Raw genomic sequence first — 27,200 nt, forward strand, 5'->3', positions numbered from 1 at the left:
TTTTCTTTTTTTTTCCTCTCACAGTCTCGAAATAGCCTATTAAATAATCCAGAAAAGTTATTTATTTATTTTTTTTAACCAAGGAAAAATACGTGTTTTATAGCTAAGTACAGTATGTAAAGAACATGCTTTCCTGTCAGCAGAGGACAATAAGACAGTAGGCTGTTATCTCTCTAAGCTTGTCTCAATTTGTAGCTCTTATTGTTTTAAAATAAATCACTTTTGGTAAATTTATCAAGAGAGATATTTGAAAAATTTCAATGTTAATTCCAGAGTAGAGCCAACCTTTCTTATGTGGCAATGTAATGTAAGCAACTGTGGAACCAAACTGTACTTGGCATTGAAGAGCATTTATTTGCCCTTAATTTTTAGTTTTAACAGCGTGATATGTGCAAACTGGGTTATTTCATTTATAAAACTCCCAAGTACCAAATTGTGAAACCCCAAAGAAACTTTAAGATAAACTTAATAAAGAAAATCTTTTCAAAAATGTACTCATTTTTAGATGCTGCAGATTCTTTGTAATCGAGGCTCCTACTGGGTTATTGTGAGCATTTTTTTTTCCTTAGGTTTAAGACAATTTTTTAATTGGACAAAACAAAATTCGATATGTGCTTTATTCACCTTTTAATGCCCAATGCCTTTATTAGAGAAACCTATCAACATCATGTAAACTGTAGGAAGCCTGATATTTCAAAAGAGCTTGTTCTGATTCAATAGCAGTCCAGATTTTTCAGTGTATCTAAAAGAGAAATATCTCCTAAAACTCAGTTTCTGTTTCACATTTTGAGGTTTAAAGTAAACTTCATCATTCTTTAGTTTATGACCCCGTGAAATTTTAATTTTGTACAAAATTAATGTCAGTGCAAGTGGGGCTATGTTAATTTTTTTCTACTTGCTCCATACCCTAATTTAGTTTGTTATTAGTACCCAAATGAATGCTTTACAAAGAAAGAATACTCATTTCTCTCATTAGATTATCCACTAATGTATTTAAAATAAATATGTGATGTAAAACTCAGCATAAAATATTTTTATTTTCAGTTACAGGCTAGAATACTGTACTATTATTTAGTACAAGATTAAGATGTACATTTTAAATTTGATTACCATTATTTATGAATTCATTGTAACCACAAATACAATGCGATCTGAGATTTTTCTAGTGACTGTAAAATAATCCTTTACTGGTTATCTAGATTCAGAATCTCAGAGGGCTTAGTACTTGTCATAATTCACAAATAAAGACTTCCCCCAAACCATGGATTTGGGTGATTTGGAAAGAGACTGATCCTCAGAATGCCATATTTTGGCGGCAAAGCACGAGCTCTCTTTGGTCCTGACGTCAGTGAATAGCAAGAAGGAAATGGAGAGACGTCTATTTCAAACTGCTGTCTTTCCAAGTTCTAATAAAAATACTTCTGTGCATCTCTAATACCTAAACACTTGGGCACATTTTGCACTGACATGTTGTGATGTACACTGCAGGTTAGTTGTCCATATTGTCCTTTAGTATTGCATGCAGAGAAGAACACGTGATTTGGATCATAATAGTGTTTTTTACACAGACACACAGACACGGACAGATACGCAGACACACACACAGAATTGGTGATAGGCTTTGGAGTACTCAGAGAAAAAAGGCTCTGTAGTGTCAATGACCTTAATTTTAATAAGAATAGCTGCCATTTCAGTGAGCATTTACTATGGAGGAGGTATCCTGCTTAGCTCTTTAAATATGTCACGTTTAACTTTCACAATGGACCTGTCCGAAATGTCGTTATATGTCAAATGACAGATGGCATCGTTTCCATTTTATAACTGAAAAACAGCAACTACAACAGGGACCGCTCCTCAGATCAACAGCAAGTAAGTGCCAGGGCCCAGAGCTGAATTCAAGCAGAGCTGTGTTTGACTGCACAGCCTGAACTGGGAAAGTCTGATACTAGAAGACAATCTAGACACCGTGTTAAATGGTAGTGTACGGCCTTTGAGATGTATAGTGGGATTTTCCTTCCATCTGCAAAATACACATTATGTCTCTGTGTAAGATGCAGGTCATGGCTTATGCTGTGTTGTGGACAAATTCACAGGTAAAAAATTTTGTTTCCATGTGACAGACTAATGTTAGGGAACACTACTTTCCCCCTTTTTGCAGTCTATAAATATGTATAGTTATGCTCAGTGGGACTCCGTATTTAGGAATTCAGTATTTGTTTCACTTTGTAGTCTGTGCACCTAAGTGGACTGTTTAGAGAGCGCATGTCCTTTGATTATGTTGAGGAGAGGGTCGCTGTGTGGGACATGGCAGGGGATGACCATTTGGCCAACCAAGGCCACCATCATCTGGAGCCATGGGAGCTGCCACTGTCCGTCTTTCCCAGAATGGGAAGCTTGGTGACAGGTCTACCGCTGGATGGAGGAAGAACCGTGAGCATGCGTGAAGGGGCGAAGAGAATCACCCTTTCTCTCCAGACCTGGAAGCCCATGTGACTGGTGCGCTCCTACAGCAGAAAACCCAGTTCAGAAAAATGTAGTCTCTGAGCTCTGCTAGTGTTTAGTTTCAGTTCTCTCGGAAAAGCGTAGTCTTACCAATTTCTTGGGCTTGGAGGAGGACTGAATGAGGCAATGCATGTAAAATAGAGAACACAGTGCCTAGCAGGAAGAGAGGGCTGTTAGGATTGCATGCGTAATGGGGCCCTTGTCAAGATGAAGTTTGCAACAGAAGTTTGTTTTCATTACTTTTAAGGGTGTGTGTGTGTGTGTGTGTGTGTGTGTGTTTATTTTGTGGAATGGTTATTTAGGATGTTTTTCTCTATCTTCCCATTTGGTCCTTTTATTCCTTGTTTACTGTTTCTTCCAAAGCTTTAAATAATTTTGATGAAGAGCCACATTAGTTCCCTATTTACTCTTCATGTTACTTGATGTTCCAGTGAGGCCAGGTCTCCAATGAAACCCTTTGTCCAAGCTCCTTTGGCCGGTCCGGAACTATTATTACCTGTGCTTGTATCTCCCAAATATTGCGTATTAGTCTACTAGAAAAAAATTAAAACACCTAGATTAGACAAGTTAGCTTTAGCTGAAAAGTCCAGTACAACATGAACGCAGAGAACTTTTTGCAAAAAATATTCTGCCCACATTTTATAAAGGTAGTACCTGTTTATCGTTATCTTATACTTCGAATTGTTTTACCCCCAATGAGACGGCTATGCGATGCATTTAATATCTAGCAGTTATTAGCAGGTATGTGATAAATGTTTGCGTCTCTATCCCCATTCAATAACAAACAACAAAGAGCAATATCAAGAGTTAATATTTGCTGAGTACTTTTCCTGTACCAGTTACTTCGCTAAGCACTTTACATTTACTATCTCCCCTCATCCCCACAATAGCCATATGAATAAGTGCTCTGATTTTATCTATTTTATAAAGGAAGGAGCTAAAGTTTATTGAGATTCAGTAAATTGCTAAAGATTACCTATCCAGTGAATAGGGTCCATTCATGCCTTTAATCTTGCCTTTCTGTCTTTTGTAAACCATGGTTGTGGGTGTGTGTGTGTGTGTGCGCGCGCGCGCGTGCACTTTAAGATGGTCAAGAGGGGGGGCGCCTGGGTGGCTCAGTGGGTTAAGCCGCTGCCTTCGGCTCAGGTCATGATCTCGGAGTCCTGGGATCGAGCCCCGCATCGGGCTCTCTGCTCTCTCGGGGAGCCTGCTTCCTCCTCTCTCTCTGCCTGCCTCTCTGCCTGCTTGTGATCTCTCTGTCAAATAAAAACAAACAAACAAACAAACAAACAAAAAAAAAGATGGTCAAGAGGGGCAAAGGTAGGGGGTGTCTGTAGAATACAGTTTCTTTGGTGAGGACATAGTGGAGAGAACAGAAATCCAGAAGAAGCCTAACTGGGCAGGTTACTTACAGTGTGTACTTCAACCTCTTCATCTGTGACACAGAGATCACAGAAGTCTGCAAATCATCGTGTCGCTGGGATGATTCAATGAGTCAACACATCTAAAGTTCTCCGAGTGACAGGACATTGTAAACACTCGGTGTCTGTTAGCTGTCCATGGACAGGAACTCCTCGCTGTTTTGTTCACTGTGGCATGATTTTTTTTTTGGATAAAAAATAAGTGGAATGGTTGCATCTAAGGTTATGCCCCTTCTCAGGCTTTGATACACATTCCCTACTTTTCCCTGGAAAAGACTTCCAGGTTACCCGAAGTGACTGACTTCTCTTAGCCCTTTAGTTTCCTCCTTAAAGTATGGGTCTTTATTTTCCATTACTAAGGGGAAGTGTTATCTTCTTACAATTTAGATCTTCCCTTTCAGATGGCCATTCTTAGCCGGTTCTTAATTTACAGAGTTCAGTCCAAGAGGCTCCATGGGAAGGTAGAGGGAGCATATTGCGTGACATGCTGTTTGTTTTGCAGATACTGTTTTTCATTTATTTCTGGGTGCATAATGCTGCTTTGAATGTTGGGGATTATTAGAAATCTGACCTTTTTTGGTAAGTGGGATCATTTTAGTAATAAGGTATCAGAAAGGTTTGGAGGTTTATCTAAAGTAGTTGTATCTACGAGAATTTGTGTGACTCTCTTTAAATTCTAAAATCAAAACATCTTTTAAGTTAAAAAACATAAAATGATTGTAGACTTAGGTTGTGGAATCAAATAGAATGTTGAAATGCTACCTTCTTCAAAGGTTAGAAGGTACTGTCCAGAGAAGAGAAGAGCTGTTTGTTAGGGAAAGACAATTAACTGGAAAAATCATATAGTTCATCTGAGAATAAATGCATTTTGATGAAAAGTGCCACTCTCCATCTCACCTATCTGCTTGAGGGCTGTAGTCTATAGTTCCACAGAATATAAATTGTGCCAATGAAGCCTTTGAATGACCTAGGTTTGAGGCCCAACTTGCAGATGAATGTAAGAATTAGTGTGTCTGCTTTTTCTGTTGATACCAGGGAGAGTAAATGGCATTTTCTGAGGTAGTTGTAAGAATATTGTCTGAGGTGAGTTGTCAGAATAACATTTTTGTTATTTGCTAAGGAAAAGTTTAGAATTCTAGTAGTGCCTGGGTGGCTCAGTCAGTTAAGCATCCAACTCTTGATTTCAGCTGAGGTCATGATCTCAGGGTTGTGAGATCAAGCCCTGCGTCAGGCTCAGCCTTGGGCATGGAGCCTGCTTAAGACTCTTCCTCTTCCTCTCAAAAAAAAAAAAAAAAAAATTAGAATTCTACTCTGAAGTTTGAATAATGTGCCAGCAGACATTAAATTTCTTCAAAGTCTCTTGGTAGAACTGTAAGCAATGCTAAGTGAGAAAAAACAGAATGTTAAGATGTTCATGCATACAGAGGACTAATTTTTTAAGGTTGTGTTACAAATTGGGATAACAATTATTAAATAATTAAGTAATTGGATTTAAATATTGGTTGTAGTCATTGTGGGTTAAGCCTCGAGGTCCTCGATCTGTATCTTCTAAGATTTTCATTCTTGATGACCAGGAAAATGTAGTATGTCCATCATTATCAGAGCAGTTTGCTATCATTGCTTGTCTTCTGACCCTCCCTCTCTCCCTTCCTCCTTGCTTCCCTTCTTCTGCATCTTTGATCTGCACTTAGCTTTGTGGGCCGTAAGGGTGGTAGTCGAGTGGGGGAGGGGAACGGATCAATCAATCTAGGGCAGATTCAATGTATGCTTTGTTTTTTTTGGTCCATATATTTCACCAGGTGATATACACTACCATTCTTTTCTTTGTCTTTATACTTTGTTTTTAAAGATGTATTCTAAAAATAGGTATTTTAAAAAAACATTTATTGTTAAAACACAGTCTTGGGCACTAATAGCTAATATTTCTAAAATAAATGTCTATAAAAGGAGTTATAGGGGCACCTGGGTAGCTTAGATGGTTAAGAATCCAACTTGATTTCCACTCAGGTCATGATCTTGGGGTTGTGGGATCGAGCCCCATGTCAGGCTCTGGCCTCAGTGGGGTGTCTGCCTGAGGACTAGCTCTCCCCCCTTTTCTGCTCCCCCATTCCTGCTCTCCGCCAAAAAGCTAGGAGTTATAAAAAAGTTCTTTTTAAAATATTTAGCAGATGAGATAGTTTACATCTTCCATCATGGATTTTTTTTTCGGGTTGGTGGTAGTCTGAAACCACGGGGGTTTTTTGGTCATTGTTGGGACTTTTATCATTGCCTTTTGAAAATGACGGGATGACAGATGAGGACAAGGAAATGCATCTGTATAAAGCTTCTGCTACAGAGAATCTCATACTGAGGAATCTCATAATTCCTCACTCCTTAATTCAGCTGAAAATATTCATGAATTAGTCCTTCTGGGCCTGATCTGGTATCAGTGATCTGAACTGATGCTAAGTAAAATCTGATTCATGAAGTCCTTTTTCCAGTTTTGTTTTTAATCATTTCTTCCCTTGTTTATTCTAAGGAAGAATAATTAGGAAGAGATAAAATCATAGGGGAGTCAGTATGCCAGGAGTCAGAAGAGGCAGCTTTATTGGAAAGTAATAGAGCTGGCCATTGGACAGATGGAGCCCTTCCCCCATAGATACAAATTGCACAGTAGCTGGAATTGTCATTATTTTATCCGATGTGTTTTTTGCAAGGAATGCACTGTTGTCATTTCTTGTGAAGGACGAATAGGCTGGAAGTGCTCCTGGCATTCCAGGCTAGAATCACTATTTTCTGTGAGCTCTCGGCCCTCAGCTCTTCGGGTGCGTCAGCTTCTCGCCTGTGACACGGAGGTGATGACACCGGCCCCGCTGCGTCCTGGGGCAGTCCAGAAGGTCACAGGACGTCCTTGAAAAAAGTGTGAAGATTAAACCGCACTAATAGGTATTTACAAAACTTTTTTCCTTTGAATATTTGGCATTATTATTATTATTATATTATTATATAATAATATAATATTATATTATTATAATATAATATTATAATAATATATTATAATATAATATTATAATAATATAATATTATATATTATATAATATAATATTATTATATAATAATAATATTATATATTACATATTATTATAACATTCCTTGATCAGGTGTGCGCTCGCTTAGGTTTCAACTTCCGGTGGAGATTTTTGTCCTTCTAAAAACAAGCAAGGCAATCAGATCGTAGGGAAGCTGGCAACCACGAGCCCGCAGTTTCTGTCTGTCTTTGAGTTTGCTGGAAACAGCATGTTTTTTTTTTTTTTAAAGATTTTATTTATTTATTCGACAGAGAGAAATCACAAGTAGGCAGAGAGGCAGGCAGAGAGAGAGGAGGAAGCAGGCTCCCCGCTGAGCAGAAAGCCCGACGCGGGGCTCGAACCCAGGACCTGGGATCATGACCTGAGCCGAAGGCAGTGGCTTAACCCACTGAGCCACCCAGGCGCCCCTGGAAACAGCATGTTGATCAGAATGGGAATTAGTTAATGGCGTGGTATTTGGAAGAGAGAAAAAATTCTGTTTGTGAGGGAATGAGGCGAGCAGCGTCCTGCTGGAGAAAGCCTATGCGGAGAGTCAGAACGCCGGGATTGAAGTTTGGACTGTATGTTCCGCGTGGAGCCCCCACTTCCTGCGCAGACGCACTTCGCTCGTAGGGCGGTGGGGAGCGCAGATGGCATGATGCGCATGCGCGGGGCTTTTTACGTTGTAAAATGCTGTCAGTATCACGTGTGTTGGGCTGAACTGCAAACGGGCCTGGGGTCAGGACGAGGGACTTAAGTACGTCCAGGAATGTTTTAGCGTTTCAGCTCTTGGAGGTTTTTGACTGATGATTTGTTTGATGCAACGTTCACTCTAGTAGCCGAGCAGAGTGTTCACAATTTTAGTGTTCCCTCGCATTTCGGTAGAAAGCCATGGTGAACACTTTGAATATACTTCTATTTGAATAATTATTATACAATGTAATTAAGGAATTACTAGTGTTTTCATATTTTTTTGAACTCTGTGGCGTTTATTAACACCATTTATTTTTTTAAGAGGGGCTTCGAATCCCATCTCTGAAATGGTGATAGTATTTTCCTGTGTGTGAAATGTTTCAGACACATTTAGTCAAAAACAAACAGAACCACCAAACATGAAAGTACAGAGCTTTTTTTTTTTTTTTGGCTACAACGTTGAGCTACAACGTTAGCTCAAGGCAGAAAAGCTGCAAAGTGATATGAACATAATTTCTTTGTCATTAATGTTAAGAGGCAAAGACTGAATCCCAAATCTGACCCTTCCTCTATCTTTCTTTTCTCATTTTTGCAGCCTATTTAAGTATAACCTCACTAGATAATGCCTCTTACGACTTATTATTGAGAGACCGAAGCCTGTGAGCACTTGAACTTTCAAGTACTGCCACAGAACTGCTCTTCATTTTAGCTACTTGGACAAAAAACAGTGTTTGATGGACTGACTAGGTGAAGACCTGGAAAAGGAAGGGTTATCTACAAATTGAGTGAGTTTATTATGGCTTAGTGATTTGCTGATTGATTTCATTTGCTGTCAGTCGAGGCTCTCTTAATGTCAGTTTTCTTTGCATAATGCCTCGAAATAAAGACTGATGAAGTTCTTCAGATTGATGCCGCTTATATAAACTGACCCTGATTTGCCCTATTTTACATGACAATTTAAGTGAGGGCACTTAGAGGAAAATACAGCAATGAATATGCAACTTAAGGATTAAGGGAAATGCAGTGAATCATTCAGTCTAAAACTAGGTACAAAAGTAATTTCTGGTAATAATTCCACAGATGCCTTAAGTTTTATTAAACAGACTGTTATTACTTTGAAGTGTGTGTGTGTGTGAGAGAGAGAGAGAAAAGAAATGGGGGAGGGTGTTGAATTGAAAAAGAACTGAAAGTGATCCTAAATCTTTTCAAATTACGGTAAATCTTCCTCTCCCCACTTATTTAAATTTGGAGTTAATCAGAATCACAGTGTAAAAAATGTTTTATTTGAGGTTGCATAAATGCTGTTATTTAAGTAACCAATGAAATGTGTAGGATGAGTAATTTTGAAGCTTTAAATGCTTTTTGTCAGTTTCAGAACCTTCTAGTAATAGCAGATGTAGCTTCCATCCTCCCCCCATTCCCCCAAATGGCCACAAGTCTCAACATACAGACTAAAAAAAGGCCTAATTTCAGGCGGCAGACTAACTTAAGTATAACCCAATGAGGAAAACACGAAATGCTGACATTTTCACTCGTTTTCTGAGTGAGGGCTCTTTAACTCACACTTTCCCCTTTTCTCTGGGGAGTAGATGATACCACTTCACTGTTACAGGGCACTGTTTTATTTAACAGGGCACTGTTTTATTTAGAGTATGTTTTATAGTGCATATTAGCTAATGTGAACCTGACTTGCTGTAACTTCATGAAGATCGAAAGGAGGACACAGTGGCGCCTGAGTAGCCCCGTCGGGTGAGCATCTGACTCTCAATCTCAGCTCAGGTGTTGATCTCAGGGTTGTGAGTTCAAGTCCCCCATTGGGCTCCATGCTGGGAGTGGAGCCTACTTTTGAAAAAAAAGAAAAGGAGGACCTAGAAAACAAGTCTATGAAGGGGGTTCTGCTTGTGGGGTGGGGGCTTCGCAAACCGACACTGAGGCCTAAATGGAATCTGTGACATATTTAAAGAGGCACATGTTCTATATTTGTGAATGAGGCTTAAGATGGCCATTAGGCCTTTGATCTTTGGTTGACTGTTATCTGATGGAATGATTTGCCCACAAAATTTAAAGTCTAAAAGATGAAACTCCGTGTTTTCAATCTTTCTAAAATTGAGAAGGAAATTATGATGAAATGAAAAGATGTCTATGTGTAACTTTGTACATGTATTAAGTTATGTCATAGGACAAAATAGGAAAAAATAATCTTTATGAGGTATTTATTAGCACAGTGTCTTATGCAAAGCTGCCAAAAGATAGCAGGCATTAATACTGCTATTATTATTATTAGTTTTTTTAGAGAGAAAAAACATGTATGCTCATGAGCAGGGAGCGGTGGTGGGGGGCAGTGGAGAGGGGCAGAGGAAGAGGGAGAGAGAGAATTTGAAGCAGTCTCCATTCCCAGAAAGAATTTGAAGCAGTCTCCATTCCCAGCACGGAACCCAACATGAGTCCCTATCTCACTATTCTGAGCTGAAATCAAGAGTCAGACGCTTAACCGACTGAGCCACCCAGGCACCCCAGTCATGATTATTATTATTATCGAGACACTATGTGTGAGTTGAGAGATGTTATAATTCTTCATCAAGTGAAAAGGAATTCTTTGAAAGTTTTGCGTTTCTCATGTTATTACCAAGTTTATAATTACTGCAAATTAAGAGGTTAGGTGATTTCTTGTTAGTGTTAAGCCGCAGATAAAACAATGACTGATAAAAGGTAAATTCAGGGTCTATTACAGATATTTTTCTTATTATGTCTTCATGGTCAGCAGATCTTGGATGTTAACATCCATGACTAAGAGACAAATGATCACAGGTAAAGCCTTAGTGAAAGAATTTTTAATACAGAAGTTACCAGTTTATTAATATGAACACGAATATCCACTTAGATTGCACTTAAAACACTTACTGTACAAGATGGTCATGTCCATCACATTTCTCTGATTATAGATTCATAGCAATCTGAATAATTACTTAAACATACATCTTAAATCTTTAGATTTGCTAAATTACAGTTTAAAAAAGAAATTTATATATAAACTAACAATACAAGCTAGAAATTTTTTGAAAACTTGCTCTCTGGCACATCAAATTTTATACATATGTGTATATATAGATCACTTTTGTTATCAAAAACATGGCACATGCAATATATTCATTATAAGTATTTCATTATACTGAACACGCCCAAGTTTCTTAAAAATTTTTTTATTTATTTAAATTCAGTTAATCAACATATAGTGTATTATTCTTTTTTAAAAAGATTTACTTACTTATTTTAGAGAGAGAGGGAGCATGCCCCCTTTCCCTGCTCTCGCTCTCAAAAAAATTTTTGATTTGATCTTGACATCCTGCCTTAATTTTTGCATGGTTGTAATAATTGGCAGGTTAGCTAGAAACCATACGTGTGTGCATACGTGCCTGTGTTGATTTCTGGCTCCGTTGTAACTAGCAGAATATTGTGTCTGAATTTTACAATAAATTTAACAATAAATCGTTAAATAATTTATTAGAATCATTTTGCTTGTCATATCTTTGTACTCCAGTGAAATCATGACCCTATGAAAGTAAGTATGGATAGCAACAATCCCAGATGATACATTTGTTCTTTTTTTTTTAATAACATGCAAGTAGTTTGTCATCCTTCAGGCCCACAACTTCAGTCTGAAACTCTGAGTTCCACCACTAAAGCCTGGAGACTGGGAGGCAAAAGCCCTGACCTGACCTGACCTCACGAGTCTTGTGGGGACTCGTGAGAAGAACTGACACGAGGCCCTGGACAGTCTCGGTTTCTCCTCCTTGGTGGGATTACTCCAGTGTTTTGCTGTAGAATGGAGTTGATTAGTGGGCGCTGGCCTAGATCCTGAGTTCAGGGCTCCTTTACATGTGGTCTGTGCCCCATATTTCCCAAATCCCAAAACTCCCCAGCTCCAAAATACATCTGGTTCCAAGTTTTCAAATAAGGAATTATGGGAACCATACCAACATTGTGAAACAGATTCCACACAAATAATGTGTATTATTGCTACAATGTAAGCTTTTTGTTTTTCTTATAATGAAGCACATTCAGCCTATGGAATGGTTTTGGGATTTTTGTTTTGTTCTTTGAGGATAGTTGACACACAATGTTACATTAGTTTCAGGTGCAGGATTTAGTGTTTTGACAAGTTTACGCATTAAGCTATGCTCACCACAGCGTAGCTACCATCCCTCAATCTGGAGTGGTGTTCTTGGGTGAAATTTAAGTTTAATTTAACTATTCTCTCTTGTTTACTTGCGGTCATACAGGAATGGCAGAGTAGTTTGCGCCACCTGGAAAACTCAAAGGGACTTCAGTTCTTGTATGCAAATCAGATATGACTCTAATAGGCTGTATCTTGCTCATGTCTAATACCTGTTTGCAAACTATACATGCATCTCTGTTCCATGGGATTAGGAGTCCCCTGGGACCTTCTCTTTGGGCCCTTCCCACTTTATTCCTGAAAGCATAAGGGATGAAATTCCTTGTCACGTAACCTGCTTATTCCTTTCACCTGGGACCATCTGTCCCCTAGTGGATAAGGTAATGTAGAATCTTCAAGGGTCTGGAGGGGTCGGCTGTCCTGGTATCCAGGCAGTTGCTCTAGGTAAAGAGGGCAATGTCTGGGAGTCCGAGGACCTGGTTGTTTATAGCTCCAGTTTCTGATAATCTACAGGAGGCTTAGGAACCAGAATGCCCTTTGCTTCAGTTTTCCACTTACACTAGAGGAGAAATAAAAATGTCATTTGAGCGTATTTAGAGATCAATGTACACCAAGAAATTTGTTTGAGAGAAATAAAATGGCCAGCTTCTTGGTCATATACATTGGATATGGCTAATACCATTCAACCATGTACTGAGCACTTGTCACGTTCAAGGCATTGTGCTGTGTTCTGGGATGCCAAGGGACTTAAAAATCTTTTGGGGGGAATATAGAATTTAAGAGTGACATGAGATGGAAACATGATTGCTGTAGGAGAGGCATAGATAAAGTACCATAACCTCGCCTTCAGAGATGTGTGAAATTTATTCTTCCAAATTAGGAGAGGTTTAAGGAAGGTTTCATAGAGAAAATGGCATTGGGGGGGGGGGGCTTGAAGGTTATGTAGCTAAAAATATCCTTTCCTATAAAATGCTTTTGTTAAGGGGGCACCTGGGTGGCTCAGATGGTTAAGCATCTGCCTTCAGCTCAGGTCATGATCTCCAGGTCCTGGGATCGAGTCCTATGTCGGGCTCCCTGCTCAGCGGGGAGTCTGCTTCTTCCTTTCCCTTTCCCTCTGCCTCTTCCCCTTTCCTCTGTCACTGTCTCTCAAGTGAATAAACAAAATATATATATATTTTAAATGCTTTTGTTGGGAAATACAGTTGGGAAAACCTGGAGTGTGAATCCCAGCCACTAGATAGCGTGGCAGGAGTGAAATCTGTGGGACGGTCTCATCTTGATCTCATGACTGGTAGTTATATTTTTGAAAGATTTATTTATTTGCATTAGAGAGAAATAGAGAAGCAAGTGGGGTGTGGGGTGAGAAAGTCAAAGAGAGAGGGAGAGAATCCCCAACCAGACTCCCCACTGAGCATGAAGCCCAACTCAGGGCTCCATCCTACGGCTCTGGGATCATGACCTGAGCCAAAATCAGGAGTGGATCGCTTAACCAACTGAGCCACGCAGGTACCGATTACTCATGATCGGTAATGTTCTTTTCAGCTACTGAAGTTCTGCAATACTGTGAATAAGTTATGGTCTCTGCAGGAGTTCATGGAAATCTTATTATTTGTTCCTTTGTAATGTACAGAAAGTGAATTCATGTCTTTAGTCGAATACCAGAAAGCACCTTAGAACCAATTTGTCCTTAAAACAATGTAGTAATACTTTCTTTCTGGAGATAGAGTTTAACATACTTCACTGAATTTTGGTATCGAGTAGAGATTGTAGGGATTATTGAAGTAGCTGATAACCCCGACTGAAGCATGTAGATTTCCAAACCGTATCTGATATATCAGAATGAGAATGGAATCGTGGTAATAAAAGAATTAGCTCTAAATAAAGGCCTAAGGTATTTTCTCTTGACTAATTTGCCTTTCTTTAGGTATATTGAATTTTTTTCATATTGAATTTAATTAAACCACAAACAAGTGCATCAAATTCTTATAATTCCAGTGAAATGGCTTTTTAGCACTTCTGTCCAAATTAATGTAAAGATACCAACTATAGGTGTCCTTTGCCGAGATTCATAAATAAGGCTGACAGTGTTATGTGAGAAGAGGAAAGATGAGGCATTCACTGTTGTGTGCCTATGTGCATGCATTTTCTCTGTATGTGGAAGGGTAGCTTAGATCAATTGCACTCCCTGAAAGTTGTTTGTTTTAAGATAATGGACTGAGCAGTTTTCTTTGGTCATGATCAACTAGCTCTTAGCCCTGTGAGCCACTTATTTCTGTAACTTTTCTCCTTGTATTAACACCACTCCTTTAAGGAAATTGACATACCGAATCCCCAAAAGAGTACAACAAGGCCGTGTCTTTGCTACACTACCATATTTGATGAAAGCAGCTGGATCTTTGTAGGTTGCCTGTGAAACAGACAAATGGGAAGTGCTGGTTATCACTTTGCTCTGTCTCCCAAAAGTGTAAATCAGAAAGAGATTATTGAAATATTAAGTGCCCTTTGTTAAGTCCCAAATATCTTTTGAGGAAGATAAGTAGGCACTCTCAGTACGGTCCCCATTATTACTGAAATTGAGAGTCTCACACACTCTACAACGAAGAACCATGCCAATATTACATGTTGTTAATTGAATCAAACTGGACGAGTATGTAGGGGACTCTTGCTCTGTCCCCAGCCCTGTGCTTGACAGAAGGTTGGGTGACCGAGGAGGGTTGTGCAGTCAGAGAGGAGTTACAAAACAGAACCTCAGAACACAAGAGGGATAAAACAAGCACTTACATGGGAACCCATTTGCCGGCAGTCTTCGGAAAGTGTAAAGGCAGGGAAAGAGTCTCAGTGCATCACTAGTCTTGTTTTATATTCTTCTCCTCCATTTTTTTTTTTTTAATAAGAAGAGCCATTTGGCTTTTGGGGGGAGATAATCTACTCGATTAATGTTTTATCTACTCAGTTTCAATATGAAATTTAAGCATGTATTATTTCCCCAACTTAAATGTGCATCAGGATGTACCATTCCTCTCTTAATACACAGCTGAATGGCTGTACATCACCCTTAAAATAAGATTCAAACTTCTCTTCTTGCCCTTGGGCTGTTCATGATCTGGACCTTGCCTCTTTCCAACTATATGTTCTAACACTCTGTCTTTCAGTCCCTGAGTGTAGAGCAGTACTGACCTTTTTGCTGTAGCTTGAGCACACGGAGCATAGTCCCATTTCTGAGGCTTGGAGCTTACTGGTCCCTTTAATTGGCATGCCATATGCCAAGTCTTCATGAGGCTCGCTCCTTCATTCATTCATGGCTTTGCTTAAGTGTCAAATGATGGAAGCCTTCTCTTGTCACTAACTAAAGTAGCCACCCTTCTCCCTTCATACTTCACAGCCTTGACCCTGTTTAATTTTCCTTCATAGCAGGTGACCGAATATATTTGTCTATTACCTGTCTTTCATTAGAATGTAAGACCCATGAGTGCAGGGGAGGGTCTTTAACTGCTGCATCCTCAGCATCTAGAACATAGTTAAGTGCTTAAAAGTACTTGGTGAATACGTTAATGAATGAACCGAGATTTTCTCTATCGCGGCCTTCGTAAGAGGTAGAACTGTGTGCGTATTAAGGAGAACAGCAAGGAGTTTAGAATTAGATGGACCTCTGATTCCCAGTTGTGCCACTTATTAGCAATGTGCTCTTAAGAAAGTTAGTTATGGACTCTGAGCCTCAGTTTAAATTGTACTAAATAAGTCCTAAATTGCAAGTACAGGGTAAAGCTTAGAGATTATACATTTTGCCACAGAAAACAAGACTGTGTTCAGATTTGTATATATATTATTTAGGATAGCTAGAAAATGCCCTTCTTTTGGTTGAGGAATCTAAATCACCTTCACACGTGTATCTATTACTTAAAATAAGGAGTGAATAGTAGTCCAAGTAACTCTGGTCTCCGAGGGCTGTAAGTGGATATAAACATTTCTGCACGTTAGTGCCAGATGTTATGGTTTTGACATTTGGACAAAGCTAGGCTGCCTGCATCACAGCTCACACCATCACAATCAAATCCAAAAATCTATCTGTACACTCATACCATACTGTCCTACCTCTATGTCAATAACATCCAAGCAGCCCAATAATCCCCATTATAAAACTACCAGTGATATCAACACATAGTAGGTGCTCAAGAATGGTAACTGTAATAAGTTATTTTTTTCCTGAAGGAGAGCTAAAGTAATGAGGTTAAGCTTCTTCACAGTTTCCTATGACTCACAATTCATTCTGTGTTATCCAATAACTAAACTACTCTCAATTTATCAATCTTTGTTAATAAACCCAGTGAAAGTTGTATAATTTAGCATATGTTGGACATTTGGTATGTTGCTTAAATTTTTAAGTCCTAAAGCAAGGTAATTTATTGTTATTAGTTATTATTACTATTATTATTCTTTTTATTTTTAAAGATTTTATTTATTTGACAGACAGAGATCACAAGTAGGCAGAGAGGCAGGCAGAGAGAGAGGAAGGGAAGCAGGCTCCCTGCTGAGCAGAGAGACGGATGCGGGGCTCTATCCCAGGACCCTGGGGTCATGACTTGAGCAGAAGGCAGAGGCTTTAACCCACTGAGCCACCCAGGCACCCCTATTATTATTATTATTATTAATCTAGCAGTATCTTTTGAGAAACTCATTTCTTTTAGAATTTTTTTTAAGATTACTGTTCTTTTTTATGACTTCATGTCCATATGCAAGAGTTTCCAGGAGAAACTTTTTTTCTCAGTCCTTGATTATTTTGGTGATCTCTTTCCCATATTTGTGTAGGAAACCAATGTTCCTGCTTATCCCTCTGGTCTTTCTTTATGATAAACTTTAGCATAATAAAAGCAGTAATCACCATCAGTCTAGAAGCTGCATTTAGCTTCAAGATTGGCTTTGATTCTGTTCTGGTTGGAAATAACATATTTGAAAGAGAATTGTTCTTGTTCTTGGCACATTGAAGTTGTATATGCCATGGTTGAGTGGAGGCCAGCAGAAAGTTTAGAGTCTAAACACGATATAAAGAAAACATCACTTAAAAAAAAATCTGATGCAAGAGTATTCTGCAACTCTGCTGAATATGGTTTCCCATGAGGCTCCTTCTCATACCTGAAAAGCTACTATATTTACATCCTTCAAAGTAGTGCCAGTAAAAATTTTGAGTGATGGGATAAGTCAGGTCCAGGGCCATTTCAAATGGCAAAAAGGGGGAAAATGAACTCTGATATTCTCTTTTTTCTTTATAAAATAACACCAATAAAAACATACTTGCATCTACACACTACGGCATCAAGTCAATTCATGCTATTTTGTCTTCAGTTGAACTTGATTAAGAAGGTTGTATATTTGCAACAAAATGTTTTCTTCTAATTTACAGTCCTTACCATTGTCACTGTCGTTACTCTAAAGCATTCCAGTGTCTGTAGGTACGTTGCAGTGAATATCTAGTTACACGTGTTTTTAACCGTGCCCTGTACTAAAGAAATAAGAGCACCCAATCTTAAGTGGTAGCAGGGACCCAGACCAGTCTCTAAAGGAAACATAGTAATTCTAGTACACGCGCAAAACCCCCTATGACATCTTGGGTCAAAAGTGGGCTGTCCGGGAATGGGAAAACATCTTGTATGAGAGATAGAGGGGGAAAAACTTGATTCGCCAAAATCCTAGTTTCTATGTAAAGAAAAGGTCGTTTTTCTTCCAGGTAACATCCCAGATATGACAAGATAAAAGCCTTCCCAAGTTGTAGCTGGTAAAATGGGAATTAAAAATAATTTCTTAGTTATATTTATATTCCTTCCATGCCTATGTTTACTGTGCATGGATCTCATAGAGAATGAGGATGTATGAGCCAGAAGAACGCATTCTTTGTGGGTAGGATTTGGGGTATTTTGGTAGTTGGAGTCTTCTAATGTCTGTCACTGATAACATCAGAGCTTTGAGTCAGATAGCTGGGAGCTGTACAACACACTGCCATTTTACATATATGAGTCAATGAAACACACTAGAAGTTATTTTTCCAAATTGTGTCATTTTCAAAATAACCTATTGTATGAATGATAGATTTGCTTTAATTTGTAAGCTTAATTTAATTTTTTTCTCATTAAAATAATCTCATGGCCTTCTTTCAAATTACATTTTTCTAAAATCCAAAGAGGTTTTGGGGGGTAGTGTAGAAATTATGTGACATATTAGGACAGAATAGAGACTCATGAATTTGTTGCAAGTGTTTATTGAACCCATATTCTATAGACGGAATTAAAGGCTCAAGAAATGTCATCTGAAGTTCCTTTACTTGAAATAAATATTTCCATTACGTAAGGAAAAATTGGTTGTCCCAAGTCAATGTGGTGTAATAATTATTGAATTTGGGAACTTCAAGAATCCTGGTTTCATAGCAAAATTCAAGAGGGGCTTTGTTTTTATACCCTTTCCATCAGGAGAGGAGAGAGCCTGGGTTGAATCGACAGTTAAATGAATGTTGTGATAGACTAGCTGTGCATTTTTTGAAACTTGGAAAGCCTAGATTAATTCTGCTGCTCTTACTGAGAAATTTGGTATAATAGACAGCCCCAAACAAACCAAAAAAACACTAAACCCCAAATTTAAAGCAACCTTGGAAACTTGCAACACATGGAATGAACACTGACTCTGGAATTGAACGGACGTGAATTTGAACCCCAGTGCCATTCTTTATTAGTGAGGGGACCTTGGGTAAGGTACTTAACATCCCTGAACCTTGGTTTCCTAATCGTAGAGATAACGTGTCTCACAGAGTCCTGGCCAGAATTAGAAGAGTATGCAAAGCTCACACTGCGATGTTTGGCACATGGTAACTGCGGTTGCCAGCACTAGGGGCCAGGCAAGCCTTGCAGTATGGGAACTATGAAGGAAGCAAGAACACCTTTGGGCCCAGTTTGGAGCAAACCTAGACTTTATTGACTGTCCTCCATCCCAACTCATTTGGTGATTCCTGATGGTAGAGAGGGTGGGAGCCCACCTCCCTCATTGGCCCAACTTTTAGGGCAGATGTGGGGTTGACTTCGAGTGGAGAATAGAGCTGGGGACAGAAGCCCCTCAGATTGCCTCGACTCCTTTGGGGCCACAGCTGTACTCCAGCCCCAGAACAGCTGGCATTGCTGTGACAGTCAGGGAGCAAATGGACACAGGTGTCTGCCATCCTCTCAGGTTGTCTTGCTCATGTGACTCCATAAAGGAGTCTTTGGGAGTTATAGGCAAAAGACTGGTTAAGATATAAAAAGATCTAGTCTGAGACTTTGGCAGATAAGCAGATACCATTTAAAAGTTTTGGAAGCAGTTTTGTTCTTCTCTCATGTGTTTCTACAATATGTGTAGATATATAATTAAATTTATGTATCTCCCCCCTTTTTAATTAAACAGGAGTAGACTATATATGTGCATAGGGACTTTGCTTCCCTTTGCTTTTTTTACCTTTTTATTTTGAAATAATTATAGATTCACAAGAAGTTGCAAAAATAGTATCCTTCACCCAGTTTCCTCTAATGTTACATCCTACATAACTTTAGTACACTATCAAAACTAGAAGATGGACATCAGTGCAGTGTGTGTGTGTGTGTGTGTGTGTGTAGAGTTCTTTGACTTTTTTTTTTTTAAAGATTTTATTTATTTATTTGACACAGAGAGAGAGAGAGAGAGAGCACAAGGAGGTCAAGCGGCAGGCAGAGGGAGAGGGAGAAGCAGGCTCTCCGCTGCCCATTGCAGGGCTCTATCCCAGGACACTGGTATCATGACCTGAGCCGAAGGCAGACGCTTAACTGGCTGAGCCACCCAGGCGCCCTGGGTTCTATGACATTTTATCGCAGATGTGTGTTTGTGTAGTCACCACCACACTCAAGATACAGGACTGTGGCATCGCCACAAAGATCTCCATCAGCTAACCATTTTTCTAGACATTTCGCACGCCCCTCCGCCCCACACCGAATCATTCCCTAACCCCTCGGAACCATTAAATGCTTTCTGTCTCTATAATTCTGTCAATGATAAATAAATGAAATCCTACAGGATGTGATCTTTTGAGATTGTCTTTTTTCCCCCACTCAGCATAATACCCTTGCGATCCATCCACATCGCCGTCGTCGTGGTGTCTATCAATAATTTGTTCCTATATATTGTTACACCAGTAGCCATGGTATGGATGTTTCACAATTTGTTTAGAACAGTTTGAGAAGAACAGTTTGATTGTTTCCAGTTTGGGGCTATTTTTTTTTTTTTCCAGTTTTGGGCTATTACCTATAAAGCTGTTGTTATGAACATTCATGTACAGATTTTTGAATGAACAAAAAAATTTTTAAAGATTTTATCAATTTATTTGTTATGGACAGACAGAGAGCACACAAACAGGGGGAGTGGCAGGCAGAGGGAGAAGCAGGCTCTCTACTGAGCAGGGAGCCCGATGCGGGACTCCATCCCAGGACCCTGGGATCATGACCTGAGTGGAAGGCAGATGCCTGACTGACTGAGCCACCCAGGTGTCCCTGAATAAATTTTTTTCTCTAGAAAAAAAGACCTAGGACTGTGGTTTCTGGACCAAATGTAAGTGTATGCTTAATTTTTAAAGAAATTGCCTTGGGACACCTGGGCGACTCAGTTGGTTGAGCGTCTGCCTTCGGCTTGGGTCATGATCCCAAAGTCCCAGGGATCGAGCCCTACTCAGTGGGGAGTCTGCTTCTCCCTCTGTCCCTCAACCCTCTCTCTCTCTCACACACACACACACACACACTCTCTCTCTCAAATAAATAAATAAATAAATAAATAAATCTTTAAAAAAATAAAGAAATTGTCAAACCGTCTTCTAGAGGGGCTGTACCATGTTTCATTCTTACCAGAATGTATGAGAATCATTTCTCTGCCTTTTCACCAGCTTTTGATGTTGTCACAGTTTCTCCTTTTAGTCACTCTGGTAGGTGTGGAGTACTATCTCACCGTGTTGTTTTTTTTTTTCCCCTTCCTTTCCCTAATGGCTAGTGATTTTGAAAATCTTTTAATGTGCTTATTTGAGATTTTTATGTTTTCCTTGGTAAAATGTATCTTACCATTTTCTTGTTTCTTGCTCATTTTCCATTTGGATTGTTTGTCATTTTATTTTTGAGTTTTGAGAGTTTTTAAAAAAACATATTCTAGAAATCAGTTCTTTATCAGATATAAAGTGATTTGCAAATGTTTTCCCCTATTGTAGCTTTCTTTTAATCTTAGAAACAGGATCTTTTGAGAGCAAAAGTTTTTAATTCTGGTGAAGTTCAGTTTAGTGATTTTTTTCTTTTATGGATTATGCTTTCAGTATTCCGTCTGAGAACACTTCAAGCCCTAAGATGCCAAAGATTTTCTCCTCTATTTTTTTTTTCTAGAAGTTTTACGGTTTTATATTTTACATTTAAGTCTGTGGTCAATTTTGAATTAATTTTTGTGTAAGGTATGTGGTTGGGCTGTGATTACCAGAATTCTAAGTTGGCCCCCAAACCCTTCTCCCTGATGTGCCCCTACCATGTAATTAATCTCTTCCTTTTGAGGGTGGGCAAGACCAGTAAATACAGGATCATTTTGGATGGGCCTGACCTAATCAGATGAGGCTTTTAAAAGAGGGTAAAGTGAGGGAGATGCTCTGTTGCTGGCCTGGAAGAAAGCAAACAGCAATGTTGAGAAAGGAGGGGTCCATCCAGCAACAACATGAGGCACTCTTTAGGAACTGAGAGTAACCGTGACTGACAGCCAGCAAGCAAATGGAGACCTCCATTCTCCAGCCTTCAGGAAAGAAATTCTGCCACCAACTTGAATAAGCTTGGAAAAGGACCTTGAATCTCAGACGAGTCTGTACCTGCATTTGACCCTTAATTTCAGTGTGCTGAGGCCCTGAGCGGAGCACCCTGCTAACCCAGGCTAGATCTCTTTGGTATGGACTGGCGTATCACTTGGTTCGTTTTTTAGACATAGACGTTCTTATAAGGTGTGTTGAAGGAAAGGAGGGAGGATTTCACAGTGCATAGGGGCTGGGAGAGATATCCTTGCTGGTTTATTTACTTCTTGTGCGTTTCAACATGAACTGTTCAATGTGGCCCGTCTGTTTAAGTGAATTTACGGATTAAAATATTTTACATGGTGTAATCTTTACAATAGTTTGCAGTGAGTTAAAAGGTAGTCTTTAAAATCTTCTATATAAGGTGGTTCTTTTCCTGTGATAAAGTGCTTCAAAGTGCTCTTGAACGTAGTATGAATTATGCAATTTTCTTTAACAAAAAGAGAATGATTCCAAGTCTTTAGTTGGACCTTCTCTTTGATGTCAAGGGGCGGTCAAGAGCATTTTATTTAGAAAATTATTTTAAAAACCCTCCCAAACAAAACACGTTCTTTTACATCAAGGTAAAGTGACATATGTAAAAACAGCAGTGACAACAGCCAAACTAACTGCTTTATTGAAGGAGTTTTAGGAAGAAAGCGTTATGAAAATAGTGTTTGAAAATATGTCTAGAATTCTCAACTTTTTTTCTAAAAACTATCTGAATTTATAAAAATTCATTTAGGTACATGTAAAAAGTTGTGAAGCATAATCTCCTAACCAAAGTGTGTGTTTTGAAACCTTGTTAGAAATATGATATATTTAATGTAAAGTGTATTTGTTAAAGGAAAAGTGAATTGGGGGAAATCGTAGGGGGAAACAAAGCATGAGAGACTGTGGACTCTGAGAAACTAACTGAGGATTTTGAGGGAGGGAATTCGGGGGTTGGGTAAGCCTGGTAGTGAGTATTAAGGAGGCACGTGCTACATGGAGCACTGGGTGTGGTGCATAAACAATGAATCTTGGAATACTGAAAAAATAAAATAAAAAACAAAAAACAAAACAAAACAAAAGTGTATTTGTTAAAATAAAAACCACGGCATATTTAAAGAGCAATTGATGAATTCAGGGAAGTTGGAAATTTTCTAGCCCAAATTCCAGTTAAAGCTTTTGTTTAATTGATGGGATTGAAACATTAGTGTCGTGATTCACAGCACAGCCAATGGTGCCCTTCTGTCACCTGCACCTCATCTTTCCTTGTTTTTTAAATATTTTATTTATATGAGAGAGAGAGAGAGAGACAGAGAAAATGAGCCCAAGTCGGAGGAGTGGGGGAGGGAGAGGGAGAAGCAGATCCCTGCTGAGTAGAAGGCCCGAATCGGGGCTTGATCCCAGGACCCTGGGATCATGACTTGGGCCAAGGCAGGTGCTCAACTGACTGAGCCACCCAGGTGCCCCATGCATCTCATCTTTTAGCCATGTTTTGTGGGAGTGGTGCATGTGGGGACTCAGAATTAGACTTAAGAATTAGACTCAGAATTAGACAGCAGTTATCACAGAAAGTTATACAAGATTTTTAAAATTATAAAACATTTCTTTAACCGAAAATCATTAATAATAACTTCTTATTGAGAATAGAAGGTCTCAGGGATATTATAACACAAGGTTAAGCCCACTTCTTATGGCTGGTTATGCTTAGCCTCAAGCCCTCGTGTGGGCTCTTCCTTCCTTTGCTTGTAGTATGTGCAAGGTTTCTGCAAAGTTTTGTTTATGGTCCTTTCTACTTTCTATTCCTTATTGATTTCTCAGAATTCTTGTTGGCTGGTGGCATTCTTAGCAGCTTTTAAATACACACACATGCACGCAACGCACATGCACACACACACATACTCAGTGTGCAAAGGAAGGAGGTGGCTGGTGGTCAGCCATCTTGATAGTCTTTCCTCCACAGCTTTCCGCTGGAATGTCAAGGTGAAACAAATAACTGTGGATGGGCCAGAAACCAAACATCCAAACTGCAGAGCCCAATCCAGATCTTAGACTGGATCTTGCCTGGGAGACCATTACTGTCTGTAGACTGCTGGCAATAGGCCCTTCAGCTCTCATTTTCTGCCTTTCCCTACGTTACTAAAATATTGAAAGGAGAGCAAATGAGCAACCTTACCAGAGTCACTTCTTGATAATGAAGAAAATAATTTTCCTTTAATTCCAGGTGCTCATCAACAAAATTTGATATTAAAAACTATGAGTGTGTTATCATGGTAAGATTTTCTTCCTTGAGAATGACATAATAATTCACTCAGATGTGGAACTTCAGAAACAAGACAAAAGAGCAAAGGAAACAAAAAGAAGAGAGAGGAGAGGAGAGGCAAAGAGAGAGTGAGGAGGAGAGGCAAACCAAGAGACAGACTGTTAACTCTAGAGAGCAAACTGATGGTGACCAGAGTGGGGCTTGGTGGGAGGATGGGTGAAATCCATGGTGGGGATTCAGGATGCTGGTGATGTATGGGAGTGCTGACTCTCTATACTGTATACCAGAAGCTAATATAACACTATGTTAATTAACTGGAATTTAAGTAAAAACTTTTAAAAAAAGGACATCATAAATGGGAGCTGTTTTATTATCAGTGGGCAGTTCTGTTTTGTTTTGTTTTTATTATGTTAGTCACCATACAGTAATCATTAGTTTTTTTTTTTAAAGATTTTTATTTATTTATGATAGAGAGAGACACAGTGAGAGAGGGAACACAAGCAGGGGGAGTGGGAGAGGGAGGAGCAGGCTTCCTGCAAAGCAGGAATGATGCAAAAAATCGATTATCATTATATTCTTTTTAGTGTTATAAAGAATAATATGTGGTATCTCTTAATATGTGCTGAATATTAGGATTTAGTTATTAAAATAGATCAAGGAAGGAGCCAAAATAATTATGACTTTTGGTCCATCCACCATATAAAAATTTAGATGTAACTCCAAAAAGTATTTTATTTTTTTAAAAAAGAGGTTTGAAGGAATATCATGTACATGAGAATTCATGAAATATGTTTCTCTAAATTTAGGATGTGGGATAATTTTTGAAATGTTGAGGTTTTTATCTTGGACTATTAGAAGCCTTAACAGTGAAATAATAATTCAGGAGCCCATACTGACAGAAGAGTACTTCCTTTTTTTATTCAATAAGCGCTTATGCATATTTTTGTACCTTTTACACACTTTAGGTCCTTATCCAACAAGAACATATGTATGCAAACCACCTATCACAGATTGTCTCATTAAGATCTTAGTGGAGAATTTAAAAATAGAACTAAAGTAATACTACAATGAGAATCAGTGAGAGTGAGATTTTTGGAGGGCTTTCTTACACAGATGCAACGTAGTTGAAGGATGAAGAGAATGGCTTTGCCTTAGATTTTTAATTACCTGAGACTTAACAACAGTTTTGGAAGTAGGCGAGAAAATGACCTTTCTTCCCATTTCATGGAGGGAGAGAATGGAAGCCCAGAGAGATGACGTGGCATTGCCCAACAGAGCAAGGCTGAGTAAGCAGCAGAGTGGGGACTGGACCGAAGTAGGACTTGTAATACCTGGTCTACCACCTGGTGAAGATGAATGAATTATGGGTAGAGAGACACTTGGCATAGGAAGAAGCAGATAGGATTTTATAGTTTCTGGTTTTTACATACCTTTGAAACCCAGAGAAATATTTTGTGTTAGTATTAGATATAAGCTCATCCTGAAATGACTCAAAGTAAGGTAGAGATGTTCCCAAACATGAAGTCATACCATGCTTGTTCAGTGTTGGGTAATAGAATTCTCTTTTGTGTATTCTGTCCTTTTGTGCCTACAGCTGTGCTCTCACTTCTTTTTTCAACTTGAACAAAGTATAGTTAATAATTCATACATTAGAGTGTTAAGATATTCCCCAAATATCTTCATCCTTTCCTATAAGATATTTTATGCCAACATATGGCTTCAACTTGGGGTTTTCAAAAATCTTTTCATTCATTCATTCATTCATTCAAACAAGTGCTCACTGTGAGCCACTAACATCCCTGATGATACAGAGATGATTAGGCATAGTATCTGGAGCCCCTCAGTTTAGTAAAGAGAAACACGTAAACTAATACTTTTCTGCTAAAGCAATAAGCATTATGATAAAAGCAAGCATGAGGGGGGCTCCACAGAAAGCTAGAGTAAATGTTAACAGTGCCTTTGGGTTCAAAAGAGGTTTCTTGAAAGAGATGGTGTCCGAGCTTAATATTTTAGGGCAAATAGGAATTTATTTGGAGAAAAGGTGCGTATTTTCTTACTTTTACCTACAAGTAGTTAACCTACTTCCGTTTCTCAGACAGTGTATACACTGTTTCTTATTCTTTGTTCACCACATTATTTCATGTGCATTCAGAATTGCTAAATATCCAGTTTCTCAAAGCTTTTCCAAATCAGACTCTTTGGATTGAATAGAATTTAGAAATTCTCAGACTGTCTACCATTTTACTAGTTTGTTGCTGTGGTTAGAACATTTTTTTTTTCTCGAAAATAATACAATATTCTCTTTGAATATATCTTTGAAATATTTGGTTTTTGTTATACTTGAGGTATTTTGAAAGACTTTTTTAAAAAGTTGTGATAGTGTTCTTGAACTTAAAATTCACTACTGGTTGCTTTAGAAGAAAAAGTCTGTAAAATATGATTAAAATGTTATACAGAGGTTTAATGATCCCCCAAATATAACTTATTTAGAGGGGAGAAAAACTTACACACACCTGTATTTTATTATACATAGTATAACACATGAGCAGTCCTCTGTTATATGAATGAACACAATTATGCTTTTTTGTACAATGTAAGAATCACATTATTTACTGTTAAACAAATTACAGGATTATTTCAGCTCCTTTTGTTTCAAACCATTTTTTTAGGTGGACTGAAAATTTTACTAACTCAGCTCATTTTGAAATATCTTGCTTATATATCCATCTGTTGTATGTCTCAAGATTGAAATTTAGGTCAAATTACAACTTGAATTTAACTTCACAAAGAAAATAAGTGTGCCATCTTTAAAAATTGCCTTCTAAATTTTAAACACAATAGATCAAAGTACATCTCATTTAAATATATGCTCTGGAAAAGAAGTCTCAATTATTTTCTCCCAAACTTTCTTAAAATAGTCCCTCTTCTCAATATAAAATGTGAGGGTTAGCTTTATTATTTGAAAGAAAGATGAAAAGTTGTTTATTTTAAAATTTTAATGATTTTGCTTTCAAATTATGGAAATTCTTCTTTGGGGACATCTTTATTTGAATTGTATGTGACATTATTTCTTAAGGCTATGATTAAAAGTTTCGTGGATGTCTACCAGCTTGCAAGTGCTAGAATTGCTACATTAGAGAAGGAAATGACATCTCATCGAAGTCACATTGCAACATTGAAGTCAGAACTTCACACGGCTTGTTTACGAGAAAATGAAAGTTTACAATCAGTAAGTCCTACAACATTGCTTTTCTTCTTTGTGTCTGGGGTCACAAGTTTACAT

At 38.5% G+C, this 27,200-nt stretch overlaps 1 protein-coding gene across 7 annotated transcripts in view; it reads left to right on the forward strand.

Annotated features, from left to right (window-relative positions):
* CCDC171 (coiled-coil domain containing 171) overlaps window positions 1-27,200 on the forward strand; it is a 303,028-nt gene that overhangs the window by 231,769 nt on the left and 44,059 nt on the right. For 4 of the 7 annotated variants that reach the window (XR_007122375.1, XM_047700701.1, XM_047700700.1 and 1 more), the window contains one exon: window positions 26,994-27,146. The exons of 1 other annotated variant lie outside the window; for it this stretch is intronic. Coding sequence is in view for 5 of the 6 variants with exons in the window: in XM_047700701.1 (XP_047556657.1) it covers window positions 26,994-27,146 (153 nt within the window). In the remaining variant the exon portion in view is untranslated. Of the gene's footprint in view, window positions 1-8,258; window positions 8,283-23,617; window positions 23,767-26,993; window positions 27,147-27,200 lie in introns of those variants that run through there. 2 more of the 7 variants (XM_047700704.1, XM_047700705.1) reach the window with 2 other exon arrangements.

The sequence above is a fragment of the Lutra lutra genome, chromosome 13, assembly GCF_902655055.1.
Source record: "Lutra lutra chromosome 13, mLutLut1.2, whole genome shotgun sequence".
NCBI lineage: Eukaryota > Metazoa > Chordata > Mammalia > Carnivora > Mustelidae > Lutra > Lutra lutra.